The following is an 18966-nucleotide window of genomic DNA, read 5'->3' on the forward strand; positions in this document are numbered from 1 at the left end:
TAACAGGTATTAATTGATAGCAATAACTAGATACAATCTATTCACATATTTCTTCATAAATGTTAGCGTCTTTCCATAAGATTATGTCAGGCAGTCAGTTAAAAAATATTAAGTACTTACAATGTGTTAGGCATTGTGCTAAGCCCTGGGGATAAAAAAAGGCAAGTCATTTCTTACCTTAAAGAAAATTAGATTCTAATGGGTAAGACAACCTGCAAACACCCTAAGATTACAGAACTCACACTGGAAGAGACTTCAAAAGCTATGTCATCCAACCCACTCATTTTTATAGCTGAAGAAATCAAAGCTGAGGAAAAATTAGAGATTGGCTGAGGAAATTAGAGATTGGCCTGATGTAACACAGCTTGCAAGCATGTAAGGTGGCATTTGAGCCCTGGTACTCTGGGGCCAGAGACCCAACATCTTTCCACTGCTTAGCCTCATTTTTTTCTTGACAAGGTTCTTCCAGGTAGCTAGTTCTATGTGTGAGTATTTCCATTTTATCGTTCATTAAAATGATGCCCAGAGTGGAGACATAGTTTTACTGAGGGTCTTCTCCCTAGACTGGGACAGTTTTGTCTAAAACTCTAGTCATTACTGCTGGTCTACTATTTCCAGGTTTTGCTGGTTGACATTCAGGTGGAGGCAGGAGGTGAATGGCATAGGGAAGCAAAACGATCTTGGTGGACTAGAAAAGCATAAAGGTAGATATATCTGTGTATTTCTTGTATGCTCCATGATGCCAGGGTCCCTTGTCTTAGCTAAACCCTCTATTTGCCTCAGTGTCTAACACAGTGTTCTGCAAACAGTGGGGGCTTAAATGTTGGGTGAATGAAGAGTTCTAATAGGATCATAAATTTTGAGGTGGAAGAGCTCTTGGAGGCCATTTATTCCCACCCTTCTTGATTTTATAAATGAGTAAACTGAGTCCGAGAAAGTTTTTAGTAATTTGATCAAGGTCATGAAGGTGCCAGAGGTGGGGTGTCTACAGATAGTTGTCTGACTTGAAAAGCAATGCTCATTTCATCATGCCAAGCTTCCTCCTCTGGTTCTATTATGTTCACTTGACCTTGGGCAAGTAGTTTTACCTCACTGAACCTCGGTTTCCATATCTGAAAAATGAAGGGGTAGGAGTGGGTGGGCAAGTTTGACTGAATGTTACAAAAAGTCCTTTTAGGCTTTGGGGCCCAGGGATGCTCTTCCCGAGTTTCAAGGTCTCTGGGCTAAGTTTTCGAAGGATAACAGAATACGGGTGTCTTAAGAAGGTGAGCATTGTGTGAGTGTGTGTGTGTGTGTGTGAGTGTGTGTGTGTGTGTGTGTGTGTGTGTGTGTGTTTGTCTTATGATGGCGTCCAAAGTCTACAGAAAAGGTACAACTAAATCAAAAGTAGGAAGATGAGGCACCGGAGGCAGTACACACTGGTGAGTGGTGTGAGGGCACGGGGCTCATCGGTAATACTTAGTCTTCTGACTGCTGGCACACATCATTTCTGCCCTTCCCCCACCTCACTTCCACCCCTGAGTCACTCCGTCTAAGGCGATTTCTTCGTGGGCTCTCTGCTTTTCATTTCTACCTTCCCCGTGCAGACTCCACTCCTTCTTCTGTTCCAGTGGCACTAAAGAGAGAGGTGCCAAGGGCAGGGATGCCCTGAATGCCACCTGGTCCCAGCCCCTGACTGGGGGCCAGCGGAGCTGAGCGCGGGAGGGAGCGCACCGCCCCTCCAGACCCGGGTCCGGGCAGGGAGGCAGCCCTAGGCTGAGTGACAGAAGCGCGGCTGCCGGCCGGAGAGGAGGCGGGACCGCCTGCTGGACCACCCTGCCCGAGAGCAGCCAGGGAGAGAGGGAGCGAGCCCGAGAAGGAAGGAGAGGGACCCAGGGAGAGAGCAGGCAAGCGAGCGGGCGCCTGCCCCACCGATCCCTTCCACTGCTGCCGCCGCCTCTGCCACCCCAGCTTGTGAGCCAGCCAGAGGGCGGGCGTGTGCTTGTGCCCCTGCACTGGGTAGCCGCCGCTCCCTCATGGCGGGGCCAGGGGGCAGGGGAGCAGCATCTCGGAGGATGAAGGGCTCGCTGGGCGGCAGGCGGGACAAGCTGCACGGGGCCCCCAAGCAGCCCCAGCCCCGGCACGGTAAGCTGAGGGTCGGGAAGGGTGGGGGAGTCTCGGAGTGGTGGACTGAGCGTGCCTCGGACCCCTTGCATGCTTTCTGGTATCACAGTAGTGGAGGGGGCGTGCAGGGCGCTAGTCTGTTGGAGTCCGCTCTTGTGCCGGGCACCACCCGGCGCTGCTGCCCCAAGAGGAAGAGAGGAGGACTAGAGCCTGGCGGGTGGCTCGAGTGGGCGCCCGAGAGGGCATGGGCGAAGCTGAAGCGGTGGCCCTGGCAGCTCCGCGAGGGCCAGCAGCGGAAGGTCGGATGCCCTCCCAGTTGGAGCGCTTTGCCAGGGCAGCAGCCTCAGTTGCAGTCCAGCTTTGACCAAATCACAGCCCCGTGCCCCTTGTCTCCCTTTGGAGCCCGAGAGCCCCATGAAGTTGCACTGAGTGCAGAACAATCCATTGACTCTCTCTCCCTCTCTCCCTCTCCTTCTCCCTCTCCTTCTCCCTCCCTTCCTCTCTCTCTCTCTCTCTCTCTCTCTCTCTCTCTCTCTCTCTCTCTCTCTCTCTCTCTCTCTCTCTCTCTCTCTCTCTCTCTCTCTCTCTCTCTCTCTTTCTCTCTCTCTCTCTCTCTCTGTCTTTCCCTCCTCTCTCCTTCTCTCTGTTTGTCTGTCTCTCCCTCCCTTTCTCCCCCCTCTCTCCCCCACTCCCTCTCTCTTCTCTCATCTCCACCTCCTCTCATGAAAAAAAAAAAAAGTCACTCGTTCTTCCTAGCTCTTTGGCATTTGGGGTAGAGGCAGCTAAAGGACCAGCAGGTGACTATTTGGGTCCAGTTAGGAATCAAACGGCAGCTTTCTCTCCACATGATTCTTAATTACTTTCAGCTAAACCCACCAGGTTGCGCTGCTGGCTTTATGACACCTTGTTTCTCAAGGAGTGATTTGAAAGTGGATTCTAACTGGCATTAGAGTCTCAAATATTTCCCCTTCTCTCCATAAGGAAATACAGCTTCACTTTTACCTTTAGGACAGACATCCAGCCCCATCAGTCTCACATGTGTGTCCTTGGAGCCAGAGCTTGGAAATGATTGCGTGTGTCTGGGTTAATGTTTCAGATTTCATTTGGTTAATTTTCTGGTTGTCTGGGATTTTGAACCTCTGATTCTAAGCAGCAAGCTTGATTTGGGATAGTTCATGTTCTCTTCATGAAGAGAAACCTTCAGGTGGAGTAATCAATTAATCCCTTATTGACCTCTGTATACTGCCCCCCTCCCCTCCAGTTCCTTTCCTAGGACATTATTCTGGGGGTATATTGAGTTCTGCTGAGGGCAACCTTGTTCACTTAGCTGTGTGATGCTGAGTCAACTGCCCATCTATCAAATTGCTACACATTTCTCTTTGTGTCTTCCCTTCCAATCCCAAGGGCAGATTTATCTCCCTTGAGTTTTCATGCCATCTTTTGTCCTGTGTTGTGTAGTTCAGTTGTTCTAACTCTGGTAACCTTAACTTGAATGTAAGATACCTTATGGAGCTGGGATTTCCTCAGCACAGGAAATTCAAATTCAAGCAAATCCCAAACCCTTTGTGTCTTGGTGCATAATTTCTAGAGTAGTGGTGGTTCTTAATCTTTTCTGTGGTGTGATACCCTTTGGCAGTTAGGTGAAACCTATAGAACCCTTCTCAGAATGTTCATAAATTCATAAAATAAAGCATATAGTATTACAAAAGAAATTAATTATAATGAGATAAAGATATAATTGTTTTCTCTCATTCAATTTCATGACCCTCCTAAAAAATCTGTCCACTGAATTCCTTGGGTGTCTGTGAACTCCAGGTTAAAAACTCCTGTTCTAGAGACTCATTGGAGGAAAGGGGAAAATTGCCCAGGAGTCTACAACTGGCACTAGCCAGAAACTTCATTTGAACTCCATCAGTCAATAAGCATTTAGTAAGTGCTAGGCCCAGTGCTAAATACAGAGACTACAAAGAAAGGCAAAAATAGTCCCTACCATAACCGAATGCAAGAGACATGAAATATATGTGTACAAACAAGCTATATATGGAATAAAGTGAATAATCAATGGAAAGAAGGCACTAGAATTAAAGGAGCTAGGGAAGAACTTCCTGTAGAAGATGGAATTTTAGCTGGAGCTTGAAAGAAACCAGGAAATTAGGAGGCAGAGATGAGAAGGGAGAGGATTTCAGAACAACCCAGGTCTCTAGACTCCTTCAAGCCCGATAAGCGAGGCTGCATATAGCAGATATAGACTGTTTAAAATGGTACAGAGATTGTTTGGTTCAAGGTGTGGTTTAAAAACTACCCTGAACACTCCATTCAACAAATATTAATTAATCACCTACTATGTGCTGGGCACTGTCCTAGGTGCTGGAGAAACAAAGAAAAGAAATTCAATCATTGTCCTCAAGGAGCTTACTCTGAGAGTTTGATTTGGAGAGATGAGTATGAAGCTTGATTTGCTGTATATTATTGGGTATTTCTTTTTCAATCCAATATTTGGAATATATATGAATTTGTGGTATGGGTACTCCCTACAGGAGCTAAAGGTTTGTTGACTGACTGTTGCAATAAATATTGCAACCCCTTCACATTTTAATATATAGATTTGATGATCTGTTGAGGCTGAAGAAATCATTTGGTGACTTAATCTTCTGGTAATGATGGTCTTTGAATTTATGTAGACTGGTATTCTAGCTTAATCAGGCATCCCAGAATATGACCAGCTGACACAACTTTTAAGAACTACTAGCACCAGCAGTCATAGTAAATTCACAGCCTTCCAAGGTTGGTATAAGGAGCACACTACTGTGGGAATCTATCTATAGGGATTTCTTAATATTGAAAATGGTAGTAATTTTGGGAATCATCAAGATTGAATGAACAAAAATGTATGAGGCAATTTTAAAAAATTTATATTGTTCTGAATTTAGATTTCACTAGTGAAGAAATTCCCTCTATTGGTGCAGATCATCATCTGTTCTAAGTCATAGTTCTGTGGCACATTGAAAAGTTAAAGGCCTGGCCCCACAGTCAGCATGTGTCAACAGTAGGATTTTAAACTGTCATCCTGACTCAAAGATCTGCTCTTTCTATCTATTGCTCTGCGCTGGACCTCAAGAGCAAGCCATTAGAATATGCTCTAAGCACATTGTATTAGAAGGGGGAGACATGGATTTTAGTCCAGGCCTAGGCACTCACTAGCTGGTGGACTTGGAGTAACCACCTGAGCCTCAGTTTCTTTATGTGTAAGATGCAACTAAAACATTCTACCTCACAACCCCTTCTTAGTTTATCTGACCTTCTTTCAATATCATCTCAAATCCTGTCTTCTGCAGGAGGCCTTTCCCAGGTTTCTCAGCTGCTAGTGCCTTCTCCTCAGAGATTCCTTCCTATCTGCACATGTCTTGTATAGGTCTAGTATATTTACATGTTGTCTGCCCCATTAGAAAATGAGCTTTTTGAAAGCAGGAGCTATTTTTTGCCTTTCTTCCTATCCCTAGAATTTAGCACAGTACCTAGCACAGAGGTAACATATAGCAGATGATTTTTGATTGATTGATTATTTGACTGCTATCTTACATATTTCTCTTGAGGTTCAAACAAGATAATCTCTGTGCTACTAGGGATAGAGACTACTAATTATCTGCTTATTGTTCAGTCTTCCAGCTATATATGATGGCATGTACTTGTAGACTTTATGTCTACGAGTGGTTGTTCAGTTGGTTTTTCAGTCGGATCCAACTCTTCATGACCCCTTTTTGGGGTTTCCTTGGCAAAGATACTATAATGGTTTGCCATTATCTTCTCTGGCTCATTTTACAGCTGAGGAAACTAAGGCAAAGTGGATGAAAGGGAATTGACCAGGGTCACACAATAGTAAGTTTCTGAGACCAGATTTGAACTTAGGAAGAGGAGTCTTCTTGACTCCAAGCCAACACTTCATCCAGTGTGCAACATCGCTGCCTCCATACATCTCCTTAAAGTATAACAATTGTCACTAATGCTCAGGTCATATTATTTCACTGTGTGGTATTTTTCATGATGTACAACTTAGGATCTAAAAGTTGGTGCAACAGATTTGCATGCTGTTGTGGCCCTAACAGTCTGTGTGGATTTTGCCCACTTCAGCCAGGTTATAATTAATGCTCATTGCTTAGCGGGATTCAGGATTTCCATTAAGAGCTACTCTTAGTTTGGTTTCTTGCTTCCTTTTTTTTTATTTTCCACAGTATTTTCAAAACAATTACTCCCCCTGCTGTGATTTGCTATTTACAAGGTGAGTCCAAAGTTCAGTAATGAAGAATGTATGCTGTGCAAGGAGGAATAATGTTTGTTTTACAGTGACATCTCTGGCACGATGATTCAAGTCTAGTAGGAGGCTGTTTTCTACCTAAAATTTCATTAAGTTGCTGTACTTCTTAGCATATATATGCGTGCACACACACACCTATATACATACTAAGAACTTCCAACTACATACAAATATATATATATATATATGTATACATGGGGGCCATCTTTAGTCGTCTTGATCTACATCTTGCCACTGGACCCGGAAGGCTCTGGAGAAGAAAGTGAGACTGGTAACCTTACATAGCCCTGCCTCACTTAAATCCAATTTACTTGCTTATCATGGTATAGCATTTCTGATGTCATGGTCCTCTTTGAGAATGAAGGACAGGCAACATGTATACATACATATATACACAAACATATTATATTGCATGTAAGTAACTAAAAGTGGTACCTATGCTTATTGTGATCCCCAGTTTCCCAGTTATTGAGTAAAACTTCGGATTTTTGAGATGTTACATTTCTACAAGTTATAAATGTTACTAGTCTAAACATGGCTTAGATTTTTCTACATTAAGCATAAGAAAGGCAGCTAGAATATATTTTTCCTATCACTATATACAATCAAAATTATGATTGTTTTGGAAATAATAGCATTCTGATATTGTATGTGTCTGTCTATAAGTGGTATTTTCAAATGAAATTTGGGGAAGTCTGCTGGGAAAATAATGCTGTTCATATCACAGATGGCGGGGGAGGGAATATGGGGAGAAGCTTTTAGAAAAGGGACCTCATTGAGAAGTTAGATATTTTATCACTTGTCCTTTTATTTTCATAAGCAGCTCATTAGGGCCTTGACACACAACTGTATCTTAAAAATACCAATAGACTGAGAATTAATGTCTTTTGTTTTTTTTCCCTTTGGTGTGAGGGAGCAGGGGGCTCATTCTATTTCCTGTTTGAATTTACTCATTTAAAATCGAACATAATCTTCATCTCCTTACTTGGGATGGCTGAATTATTTTCCTTAAACATTTTTTCCCACTGGCAAAGATCCATTCCTAAACACATGGGCACTTATTAATGACCCACAACATCGTAATAGCAACCTGCCTAGAAGGTTTTGTTCTCAAAGTACATAATATGGTTGGAATAGCACTCTGTTTTGTAACAATGTAATGTGCTTGGCTGGCACACTCCATTTTATATCTATGCTGATGAATTACTCTCTCAATAGTCTGTTGGCTTCATGAGAAAAGGGACATTCTCTTATATCTTGCATGATACTTTACACATAATAGATAGCATTTTCATTTTCATATTCCTATAACCCAGCATAGTGACTAGCCCTTAGTAGGAACTTAATAAATGCTAGTTATTTGATTTAGTAACTTGAAACTGGTCAGACCACAAACTGCTGGTGATTAAGTTTTAAACACGGTTTACTGTCTCTAGGAAGACACAAATAGTCTCCTTTTCTTAATGGAACATCACCTGTTTTGCCTATTGCCTTACATGGGTTTAAATTTCAAATTAGATGAAATAGAATTACATAGGTGAAGCTCCATCTCATTTGGTCCTGCTTGATGGAATAAGAAAATTGAATCTTTGAAAGAGAATTTCAAATCTTGTCTATATCTTGGCCCATCTAAACATTGCAGTTTCAAATGAACTAGTATTGGGTAAGCATCTGTAATTTAAAATAACTCAAGAGCTTGGAAATCAAGATGGATGATTGTACTGAATTTTCCAACAAGAGCTCTCAGAATAAGGGTTTGAATAAATAAAAATTCATGGAAAAATCAAGCAAGCAGTTGTATATCCACTTCAGAAACTTTGAAAAGCAAATGTAGAATTCACAGGAAGAATGGATTGCTTTATTTTTATGGTCCATATTTATACTTTGGAGAACAAGTGTGGAGAATAATCTAAATTATCAAAATTACAATACCACCAAAAATTTACTTTTAAGGAGAAAATTGTCCTGTGTTATCATCAAAAAAATACAGGTCAAACCTTCTCATTGTTTGTTTTTCATATATATGTATATACATATTCACACATATACATGCTATATATGTACATACATACACACATATATACACGTATATATATCACATATCTACTTTTTTCACTTGTGGTACCTTTAAGGCAGATGACTGAACAAATTATATAACGTCTTTGGCTCATCATTTCCACATTTGTAAGATGAGGTGGCTAGGTATCATTTGCCTCTGGAAAAAAACTTCTTTTAGCTCTAGATGTGTGACCCATCAATTCTAAGCCTGACTGTGTTTATACATGTATCTCCCTATGTATGTCTATGTACATAATATGTGCTCTATGTATAGGACTGTGGAATCCAATCTGCATATTTTATAGATGTATCAATGTGCAAACTGAGATCTAGGATGGAAAAGTGAATTGCCCAAGAATAGGTAGGCAGTAAGTGCCAGAAGTGCCAGGAATTCAGAAACAGTGCTTTTCCTAGATAAGGATTAGAGCAACAGACTAGAGGTCATCTAGTCCACCATTCTCATTTTACACTTAAGGAAACTGAGACACATTGAGGTTTAAGTGTCCTCCTCAAGGTCATAGAGGTAGCATCAGAAGCAGGATTTGAACCAAGGTCTTCTTGACTTTAAGCTTTATGGCTCTGATATTTACACTTTGCTTGAACTGAAGATGATATTCATAATTTTGCAACTAGAAGGAAATTTAGCCATCATCTCATCCAACCTATTAATCTCATAGAGAGGAGCTGAGGCTCAGAGAGAAGAAGTGAGTTGCCAGTAGCAGAGGCTGAGAATAGAAGGAATGTTTTAATTTTGATTTTAAGCTGGGTGATTTTTTCCATTGTTCCATATTTGGAAATTATACAGTAAGAAATACTACATTAAAGCATGAAAAAAAGATAAGCAAGTGCTGGGAAACATCTCAGTTAACTGACAAGCTCAAGGAATGGGGTTTTTCAATTAAATGGCATTCCTGTTTAATGGGAGCTTTGAAATGTTTTTTTTTTTATTTCCAACCCTTGCTATTGAAAATCTTTCTGAAACTCTATTTGGGCCTTAATAACACAGTGAACACAATTGAACCTTTCCTTGATAATTGAGGGCCTCACCATTTCTCAAGGCCATTATCTTGGCTTTCAGTGCCCAGTAGAGAAGTAGATACTTAGAAGTTGGAGGCTGAATATATACTGTGTCCAAGATATCCTCGGGGACTTCCTAACAGAATGATTAATAGAAGATTGCTTTTTTGTCTTTAGCATCTTTTGGGACAGGAGAAATATCCGGGATGGGAAAGAACTCTGTTTAGATTTCTGGTTGCTTGGGGTTCTCATACTATGAAAGATACCTTGGCATATCATTTGGAAAATGCATTTTTAAAATATGGCTTTGGGGTTTCTCTGGTCTTGTCAGCTTGTTCTTTTGCTTGGTCAATATGTTGAGTTTGTAAATTCTTTATAAACCTACTGAGGTGACTTTCTAATTTTTTAAGAATTGTAAAGTAAGGCTGATGTTCAGTTTGTCCTCATCTATCCCTCCATAAATGCATATCAATGTTCCATCATAAATGGTGCTCCTGGGGAAATGGAAAGTGTTTTCAAAAGTTGACGAAAGATTTTTCCCCCTCTTAAAATTTCCTTTTCAGTTCCAAGCTAAGAACATGGTAAGGCAGTGGGGACCAATGGAGAGGGGACTGGGTTTGTACTCGAGAAGTGGGGTTTAAATGTCACTTCAGATGCTAGACAAGTCACCCAATCTTTCTGGACCTCAGTTTCTTCATCTGTATATTGAATGAACTGGACCTAATGACCTCTAACGTCTCTTCTACCTCTACTTTGATGATTCTATACATTCAGAAGGAACAGCAAGGGGGAGCCATTATGAAGACTTAAAAGGTGACCTTAGGAAAGATTCAGAACTCTAGTTGGAATGCTTTAGTCTGAAAAAGAAAAAGTAAAGCACAAAACTTGGATACAAATGTGCAGATATATTAAGATTTTGATCAGTAAAATCATTTGTGCATTAAATTGATTGATGGGGACAATTTATCTCTATTCAGAAGTAAAATAATGAAAACCAGCTTAATTTCTCAATACTTATTTTTCCAACCATGAGGTGTAAAATACGAGGTACAATGGTGTAGAGTATGAAAGAAAAAAAGAAGATGATGCTGATATGAGAGCACTGAGGATCTTGTTCCATTTTATGATCAACCTGTTGTGCCTTCATCACCATAGAGAGCTCCCTATGAGGAGGTGTCTTTTACCAGCATATATCTGTATCTGCTCTGCAATTTACAGACTTAAGAGAATTTCTTGGGGGCCCTGACAGGTTGAGTGATTTCCAGAATCACAGAACTTATATGTGCCAGAGGAAGAGTTCAGATGTTATCCTTTAGTTCTTTCTACACTTCTCATCTTCTTTCCAATCACCCCTCTTTGTTGAAGAGGGGAGATCTTGAGGATATATTTAATAAAACTGAAATTTGAAAATGACTTAGAAATATATTGCCTGGTAACCTAGTTATATGTGCCTGGTATGGTAGAAAGATAAATTGGCTAGTTTATAGGCTAGGGTTCTAATGTTAGCCCCACCTGTGATAACCTGGCAAATCCTTTAGCTTTGTAGAAATGCACTCTTCTCATTGGCAAGATGGAATCAAGGTCAGGGTTCTAAAGTTGTAAGGGACCTCAGCAGCCACTTAGTTCAAACTCCTTACTTTAGAGAGGAGGAAACTGAGGGCCAGGGAAATTAAGTGATTCATTGTTGGGGTCAGAGGATCATGTATTTAGAGGTGAAAGGGACCTCAGAGGTCAACTAGGTTATGGTTTTAATTTTAGATGTGTGGAAACTGTGGCCCAGGGAGATTAAGTGACTTGTCTAACATCTCATCATTAGAAAGCATCAGAAGAAGATTGGAAATCAACCCTTCTGACTCTAATGCAAGCCTCTTTTTAGTGTATCTCCCTTCCTTACTCAAGGAAGATCTATGAGAATGTGTAGATGATGAAGTTTTGGGCTGAGAGTCAGGGAGACTTGAGTTTAAAATTTACTTCATATGTTTACCAAGTGTATAGTCTCAGTCAAATCACCTAACCCATGTAAGCCTTACTTTCCTTATCTGAAAAATGATAATATTAGGAGCATCTGTCTCATAGCAGTTTTTGTTAAATGAGATAATATATGCAAATGCAAACCTTAAAACAATATAAGAATGCCATCCATAATGGTGATGATAATGGTACATTAACCAACCCACAAGAATTTATGAAGTGTCTACGTTGAGCCAGGTGCTGTGGGAGGCCTTCTATGTGAAAGCACTTCAAAAACTATAAAGCATTCTCCAAAGGCAACACCTTCATTATAGTTTAGCAAATATGTAGTATTTTTTTTAATCCTAATGTGTAGGTGGTCTTTCTAAATATTATTTTTTCTCTTACAAATAAATTCCATTGCTAGTTTTTGTTTTTACAATGCCTAAATTCTCTCTATATCCCCAATTAATTGCTATAGCTTGATATGATACCTGAGGAAAATTCTCATGGCTGCCACGTTATGAATTCTTTCCAGGTTTAGCATCCTAGATTGCCATGGGGTTCCTCATGTTTTCATCTAGATTAGATGAGGTCTGTCCTGTAAAATGTGATCCCCCTAAATTTTATTGCAGCATATTATGTTCTGAATTATGGGAAAACACTTGCTTTTTCTAGACAGTATGAGTTTCCAGTCTTTGTATTTCATTTGTTGTCTCAGCCATTGGCTTTCTGTTTTATCTTGCCATATTAGAACAGTGAATCATCTTGTCTGTTAACTATGCTGGAAAGTCTGTGTTTTTTGTTGACTGTCTTTCTTCCCATCCCTGTGATAATTGGAAACCTGGCAGCTTAACTACTTTCCCAAATATGTTTGAGATGGGTCTTTGACAAGCATTGTTTGAGCAGTAATGGGCCTACTTTATTTCTCCTCCCTCCTTGAAAATCAAATGGGATGTTTTCATGTCGTCTTTTATACCTTAGAATCAAAAAAGTTTTATTTTAGGATGATCATAGCAAGCAACTTTGGGAGAAAGGCTACAGCCAAACAATAGCAGAAAACTCTTAATTTACAGGCTATTAAAATAGAAATATGGTAGAAAACTGGTAGAGTGATTAACCTGATTCTCTAAAGCTCATGAGATTCACACTGATTCAGTTTTACTTCATGAACTACTTCACAGAAAAAGAAGAGACAAGGTATCAGAAGAAAGCTTCCTTTTGTTTAGAACAGTTAGCAGCATGGTTTGAGCAGAGGGACACACAGTGAGCCAACATATGCCAACACAACCTGCTTTACGACTTCCCTACTGGGAACAGACCACGGAATGACATCAGGTGTTCCCTTTAAAAAGAATTTTCAAGACTGTCTTCCATTGCTAAGTCACTGCGATAATAATAATAAAAAAAAGCATTGAATCTTGGCAGTCATCCCATATTGAGATGTCAATAAAAAGAGCACGCCAAAATATGATTATGATAAATTACTAGGAATTAGACTTTTAACACTTTTATAGGATACATTTTTGGTGCTGTGGGGAAATGGATCCTCTAAGAGACTGTGAGGCAACACCTTGAGTGATGTTTTTGGACTCGGAATTGTCACGTTGTTGTATCAAATAATGTAAAAGACTGCTTTCCTTTCATGTGTTTATATACAAATTCAAAAAGAAATAAATTTAAAAATTTCTGGAAATCAGAGATATGCAGGATGTATTGGCACACTTTCTTGGGATAATGACAAAGGTAGTTGGTTCTGACAGAATAAGTTTACTAGGGAAATCTCTTAATGGAAAAATCTGTTCTACAAATTATGTGGCATAAGCCAATGAGCCAGAGTGTATTTAGTTCCTGAAAAAAATCATAAGTTGTGAAAATCAGCTGAAAAGATTTTCAAAGATGCGTTACATCCTTGTCCACAAGGTGTAACTTTATGATCAGGTCATCTGTAATTAAGTACTTTACATAATGTCTGGTAACAGGTTAACCTTGTTTTACATAGGAGCTGTATGGATTATGAATCTTGATCTAGTAAATTATATTTTCCCTCTGGCTTCTACTATATTGGTAGAGAAATATTATCCCAGATAATTTTGTCCTTTGGACTTAGTTTTAAAAATTACTCTTCAGAATTCTAATACTCATTTCAGTGACAGTTGTTTTTTTCTTCATAAAGGTGAAAGAAGCATTGGCCCTAATGTTGAAAAGACATGGGTTCAAGTCCTACCTCAAAATCTCAGTTAATTTCTCAATAATTTCAGCGTTATCATCTATAAAGCAAGGAGCTTGTGCCAGCTGTCCTCTGAGTTCTCTGTCTATGATTCTAAGTCCTCTAATTTCTCTGGCTCCAGTTTCTTAATCTGTAAAATGAGCTGGTTGGATTATATGGCTTTAAAAGTGCTTTGAAAATGTACATCTGTGAACCTAAATCAGTCTTTCTGGGCTTCATCTGTTGATCTAGAAGGTTTCTGAGATCTCTTAAAATTCTCTCTCTGTATATAATCCCAAATCACCTAATTTCCTTATGCCCCCATTTTCTCATCTGTAAAATAAGAGAACCAGACAGAATACATGGTCTCTGAGGTCCTTTCAAGCTTTGCCTCTATGATTGTGAGTCCCCTCTATTGCCTCGGTTTCCTCATTTATAAAATTAGAGGTTGTATTATATGGCTTTTGAGGTCCTGAATAGTTTGGGCTATATGGTCTAATGAAACCATAATCATATAACTCTTTCAAGAAGCTAGTCAGTAGCTAAACAATCCACATGGTCTTTCACATTTATTTATATGGGTCACAGTTAATTTCCATTTCACTAAAATTTATCATTAACTTTGTAATATTTTATTATTTAGAATTTCCATCTGGCTCTTCTACCACCAGAGCAGGCAGCATGATATATTGTATATAATTGTTGTAGTTCAGTCATTTTTCAGTGGTGTCCAACTCTTTTTGACCCTATTTGGGGTTTTCTTGGCAAAGACACTAGAGTGATTTTGTCATTTTTTCCCCCAGTTCATTTTATAGATGAGAAAACTGAGGCAATCAGGGGTGAGTGGCTTGCCTGGAGTCACAAGGCTAGTAACTATCTGCACTGGATTTGAACTCATGTCTTTCTGATTCTAGGTCTAGCTCTCTATGCACTGCTCCACTGAGCTGCCCTGTACTGCACAGAAAGCTTGCCTGAAAATCAGGAACGAACTCTCGGTTCAAATCTGATTCTGTTACACACTGTCTGTTTAATCCCTCAGTGAGTCACTTAACCTCTTAGTGTCTTAGGCAACTCTAATAGCTAGCATTTATATAGAACTTAGTTTATAAAGTGCTTTACAGAAATTATTTTATTTTATCTTCATAACAACTTTGGCAGGTTATCTTCTAGATGAGGAAGTTGAGTCAGATGGAGTTTAAATAACTTTCTTAGGGTCACACATTGGATTTGACCTCAGTTCTTTCTGAATGAAGGTCCTGCTCTCTGTCCAAGGTACCATCTAGCTGCCTAATAGTATAAGTTGTAAGAAGATAGCTGTGTGTATTAATAAAGGTAGTTTCTTCACTCAAGAATTCTCTTAGTGCCCCTTAGAGCCTTCCAGGGATCCCTGGGTACCTTCTAAACCCTTTGAGGAGCTCAACAAGATCAAAACTATTTTCATAATAATACAAAGATGTTTTAATTTCTAATATAGTAAGTATTGGTAGATGTGACCTACATAAACAAAAGCTCTCTGATGAGACTTCTAAAATTTTTAAGAGTGTAAAGGGATTCTGAAAACAAAGAGATTGAGAATCACTGCTCTGCATCAGTGAAATATCAGTCCATTCTCTATCTCCTATACCCACTTCGAATTCAAAATCCTTAGAAAGAGAATAATTATCTTTAATTAGTTTACATAATTATTATTTTAAGCAGTTTAATTCAAAACTTTTTTTCCTGTTCTAGAGATTTCCCCCTATTTATGTCTCTCTTTTTCACAGACTAGAAATGTTATTGTTCAAGTAAGGGAGGGACAGAGGTGAAAATCAGCTTTATTGGGATTGTAATTCTTCAATAATTATTGAATATGTACAGAGAACGTAATGTTGAATTTGACTTCCTCTAACCACTACTGATGGGACCTAGCAGTCAAAAGAAAGGGAACACTTGTCTTTGAGTTCCTAATTGTTGGGTGGGTGGGGAGTCAAATTAAGTTTATCCCTTGATTAAGAAGGAGATACTAAGATCATAGACTTAGAACTGGAAAATGGCTTTGAGGTCATTTAATCTCACCCATTATACAGACAAGGAAACTGAGGTGTAGAGTGGTAAAATGGCTTGTCCAAGTCACTCATCTAACAAGTAACAGAGGCACAGTTCAAAATGAGGTCCTCTAATTCCAAAACTGGAGTTTTTGTTCACTACAACTTTTTGCTTCTAAGATTTATGGAAAATTATCATGTATAATGGTTAATAATAATAATACTAATAAAACTTTGGAATATTTACAAAACCCTTAAAATATCATTTAATTTGTCCCTTACAACAACTCTGAGAAGATATTATTATTATTTTAGGGTAGCTATGTGGCGCAGTGGGTAGAGTGCTGGGGTTAGAATCAGGAAGATTCATCTTCCTTAGTTCAGATCTAGCTTTAGACATTTACTAGCTGTGTGACCTTGGGCAAGTCACTTCACCCTGTTTACCTCAGTTTCCTCATCTGTAAAATTATCTGGAGAAGGAAATGACAAACCACTCCAGTATCTTTGCCAAGAAAACCCCAAATGAGGTCATGAAGAGTTGTACACAACTGAAAAATGACTGAAGAGAGGAAACTAAGGTAAACAATGACTGGTCCAGGGCTTCACAGCTAGTAAATATTTGAGGTCAGATTTGAACTCAGAATGTCCTGACTCTCCATTTAGCAGTCTCTTCATTATATTACCTGTCTGCCTCAAGAATATGTAATTTGTCTGGTTTGTCTTTGTGACCTTATTGCCTAGTATAGTACATTGCATATAGTATGGATTTGATGAATGTTTATTATCTTGAATTGCTTATATGACGGAATAACCCTAGATTTGGTTTTTAAGTGCCCTGGATTTCAATTTCTAGCTCTCATATTTGCTCTTACCTTTAATTAATTAATTACCTTAAACCATTCCCATTTTTGTGTGCCTCAATTTCCCTATCTGTGCAATAAGAGTGTTAGATATGATAATTTGTAAGGTCCCTTCCAGATCTCCCATTGTGATTGTAATTCACAATCAGCAGAATTTCTCTTGGGGATTTTTAGAAGTTCCTCTTTTATTTTCAGGCCACCTTACTTAATATGAACACAAGCACTCTCCAGCCATTCACATATCTTCATTACCATGGATTAAATTTGTTTGCTTTGAAATCTACTTCGCTTGGAGGTCTTTTCATAATTACAGTTCCCCATGCTATTCAACACTTAGATCCTGGTGGTTAATCACAGGTTTAGATTCTGGACAAGGAGTATATAAGCAGCATTCTTTTTACTCACTGTCAAAAAGAGGGTAACTGATTGCATTGATTAGGAACTGAACCAAGAATGGAAATAAGAGGTTTTGGAGTCTCATGTAATTGAACAATGGGATATGAGATTCCTATAGAAGTTGTATAATATTGGGGCAATTAATTAAACTTTAAAAGAGTTTCCCTAATGGAGGAAGTCTCACTTTTCTGTATCATGGACTCCTTGGTCAGCCCAGTACAATCTACGGAACCCTTCTCAAAATGATGGTTTTAAATGCCTAAAATAAAATGCAGAGGACTAAAAAGATAGCCAATCACATTCAAATAAGGATGTTCACAGACCCCTTGTGGACCCAAATTTAAGAATAACTTTTCTAATGCCCTAAATCACTATTAATTAGAGAAATACAAGTTAAAACAACTCTGAGGTGCCACCTCACACCTATCAGATTGGCCAATATGAGAGAAGAGAAGAAAATGACAAATATTGGAGGGGATGGGGGATAATTGGGACACTGATGCACTGTTGGTGGAACTGTGGACCAATCTTAATTCTGAAGAGCAATTTAGAACTGTTCCCAAAGGGCTATAAACTGCCCTTTGACCCAACTATACCACTAATAGGTCTGTATCCCAAAGAGATTTTATAAAAAGGAACAGGACCTGTACGTACAAAAATATTTATGGCAGTTCTTTTTGTGGTGGCAAAGAATTAGAAATTGGGGGGAATGCCCATCAGTTAGGGAATCACTGAACAAGTTGTGGTATATGATTATGATGGAATATTATTGTGCTATAAGAAATGACAAGAAGGGTTCTTTCAGAAAACCCTAGACTTACATGAACTGATGCAAAGTGAATTGAGAAGTAGGAGAACATTATACACAATAACAGCAATATTGTAAAATGATCAGCTGTGAATGACTTAGCTATTCTCAGCAATACAATGATCCAAGACAATTCTGAAGGACTTAGGATGGAAGATAACTGTTCATCTCCAGAGAAGGAACTGGTGGAGTCTGAATGCAGATCGAAAATACTTTTTTATTACTTTCTTTTGCTTTTTTTCATTTTTGGTCTGTGTTTTCTTTCACAACATGGCTAATTTGGAAATATATTTTGCATGACTGCATGTGTATGATCCAGATGAAATTGCTTGCCTTCTCAATGAGAAGGAGGGAGGGAAAGGATTTAGAACTCAATTTAAAAAAATGAATAGTAAAATCATTGTATGTAATTGAAAAAATATTTTAAAAGAATTATTTTGTTGGCTCCAATTTACAATTTCTTTTTTAAGTTATTTGTTTCTCAGATTGAAGCCTTTATCAGAGAAAGTTGCTTCACCCACCCTCTTTTTATCTTTTTTGTAACTTTCCTTCTAATATTGGCTGTATTGGTGTGTGTTTGTGTGTGTATGTGTGTGTGTTTGCAAAAAAACTTTTTTTTAATTTAATGTAGTAAAAATATGTGTTTTACATCCTGTAATCTACCTCTTTATCTCTGGTCATAAATTCTTCCCTCATCTCTAGATCTGACAAATATATATTCCATGCCCCCCTAGTTTACTTATGACATCACCTCTTATATCTATACATTTTGACCTTAACTTTATAGAACGTATGAAATATTGGTCTATTTTCTATCAAACTGCTTTCCAGTTTTCCAAGAAATGTTTGTCAAATAGTGATTTATTTTCCCCAAAGCTTAGATCTCTTTGTTTATTAAACATTAGATTACTATGGTCATTTATTACTGTGTATTGTGTATCTAATCTAGTTAACTGATATACTATTTCTAAGGCAATACCAGATTCCTTCACTTTTTTCATTAATCTCCTTGATATTCTTGATCTTTTGCTCTTCCAGATGTATTTTATTATTTTTTCTAGCTCCCTAAAATATTTCTGGTACTTTGGTATGCCACTTAGCAAATATATTAGCATATGTAGAATTGTTATTTTTATTATATTGGCTTGTCCTACCCATGAACAATTAATATTTCTCCAATTGTTTAGATCTGATTTTATTTGTGTGAAAAGTATCTTGTAATTGTGTTT

The 18966-nt window shown here is 38.7% G+C and overlaps 1 protein-coding gene across 1 annotated transcript in view; it reads left to right on the forward strand.

The window, feature by feature from the left end:
- The first annotated feature begins 1394 nt into the window (after positions 1 to 1394).
- LOC140531797 (uncharacterized) overlaps positions 1395 to 18966 on the forward strand; it is a 209287-nt gene continuing 191715 nt past the window's right edge. Inside the window, exons 1-2 of the mRNA XM_072650512.1 lie at positions 1395 to 1451; positions 1767 to 2124. Of these exons, the coding sequence (XP_072506613.1) occupies positions 1395 to 1451; positions 1767 to 2124 (415 nt within the window). The remainder of the gene's footprint in view (positions 1452 to 1766; positions 2125 to 18966) is intronic.

Source organism: Notamacropus eugenii, chromosome 3, assembly GCF_028372415.1.
Source record: "Notamacropus eugenii isolate mMacEug1 chromosome 3, mMacEug1.pri_v2, whole genome shotgun sequence".
Taxonomy (NCBI): domain Eukaryota; kingdom Metazoa; phylum Chordata; class Mammalia; order Diprotodontia; family Macropodidae; genus Notamacropus; species Notamacropus eugenii.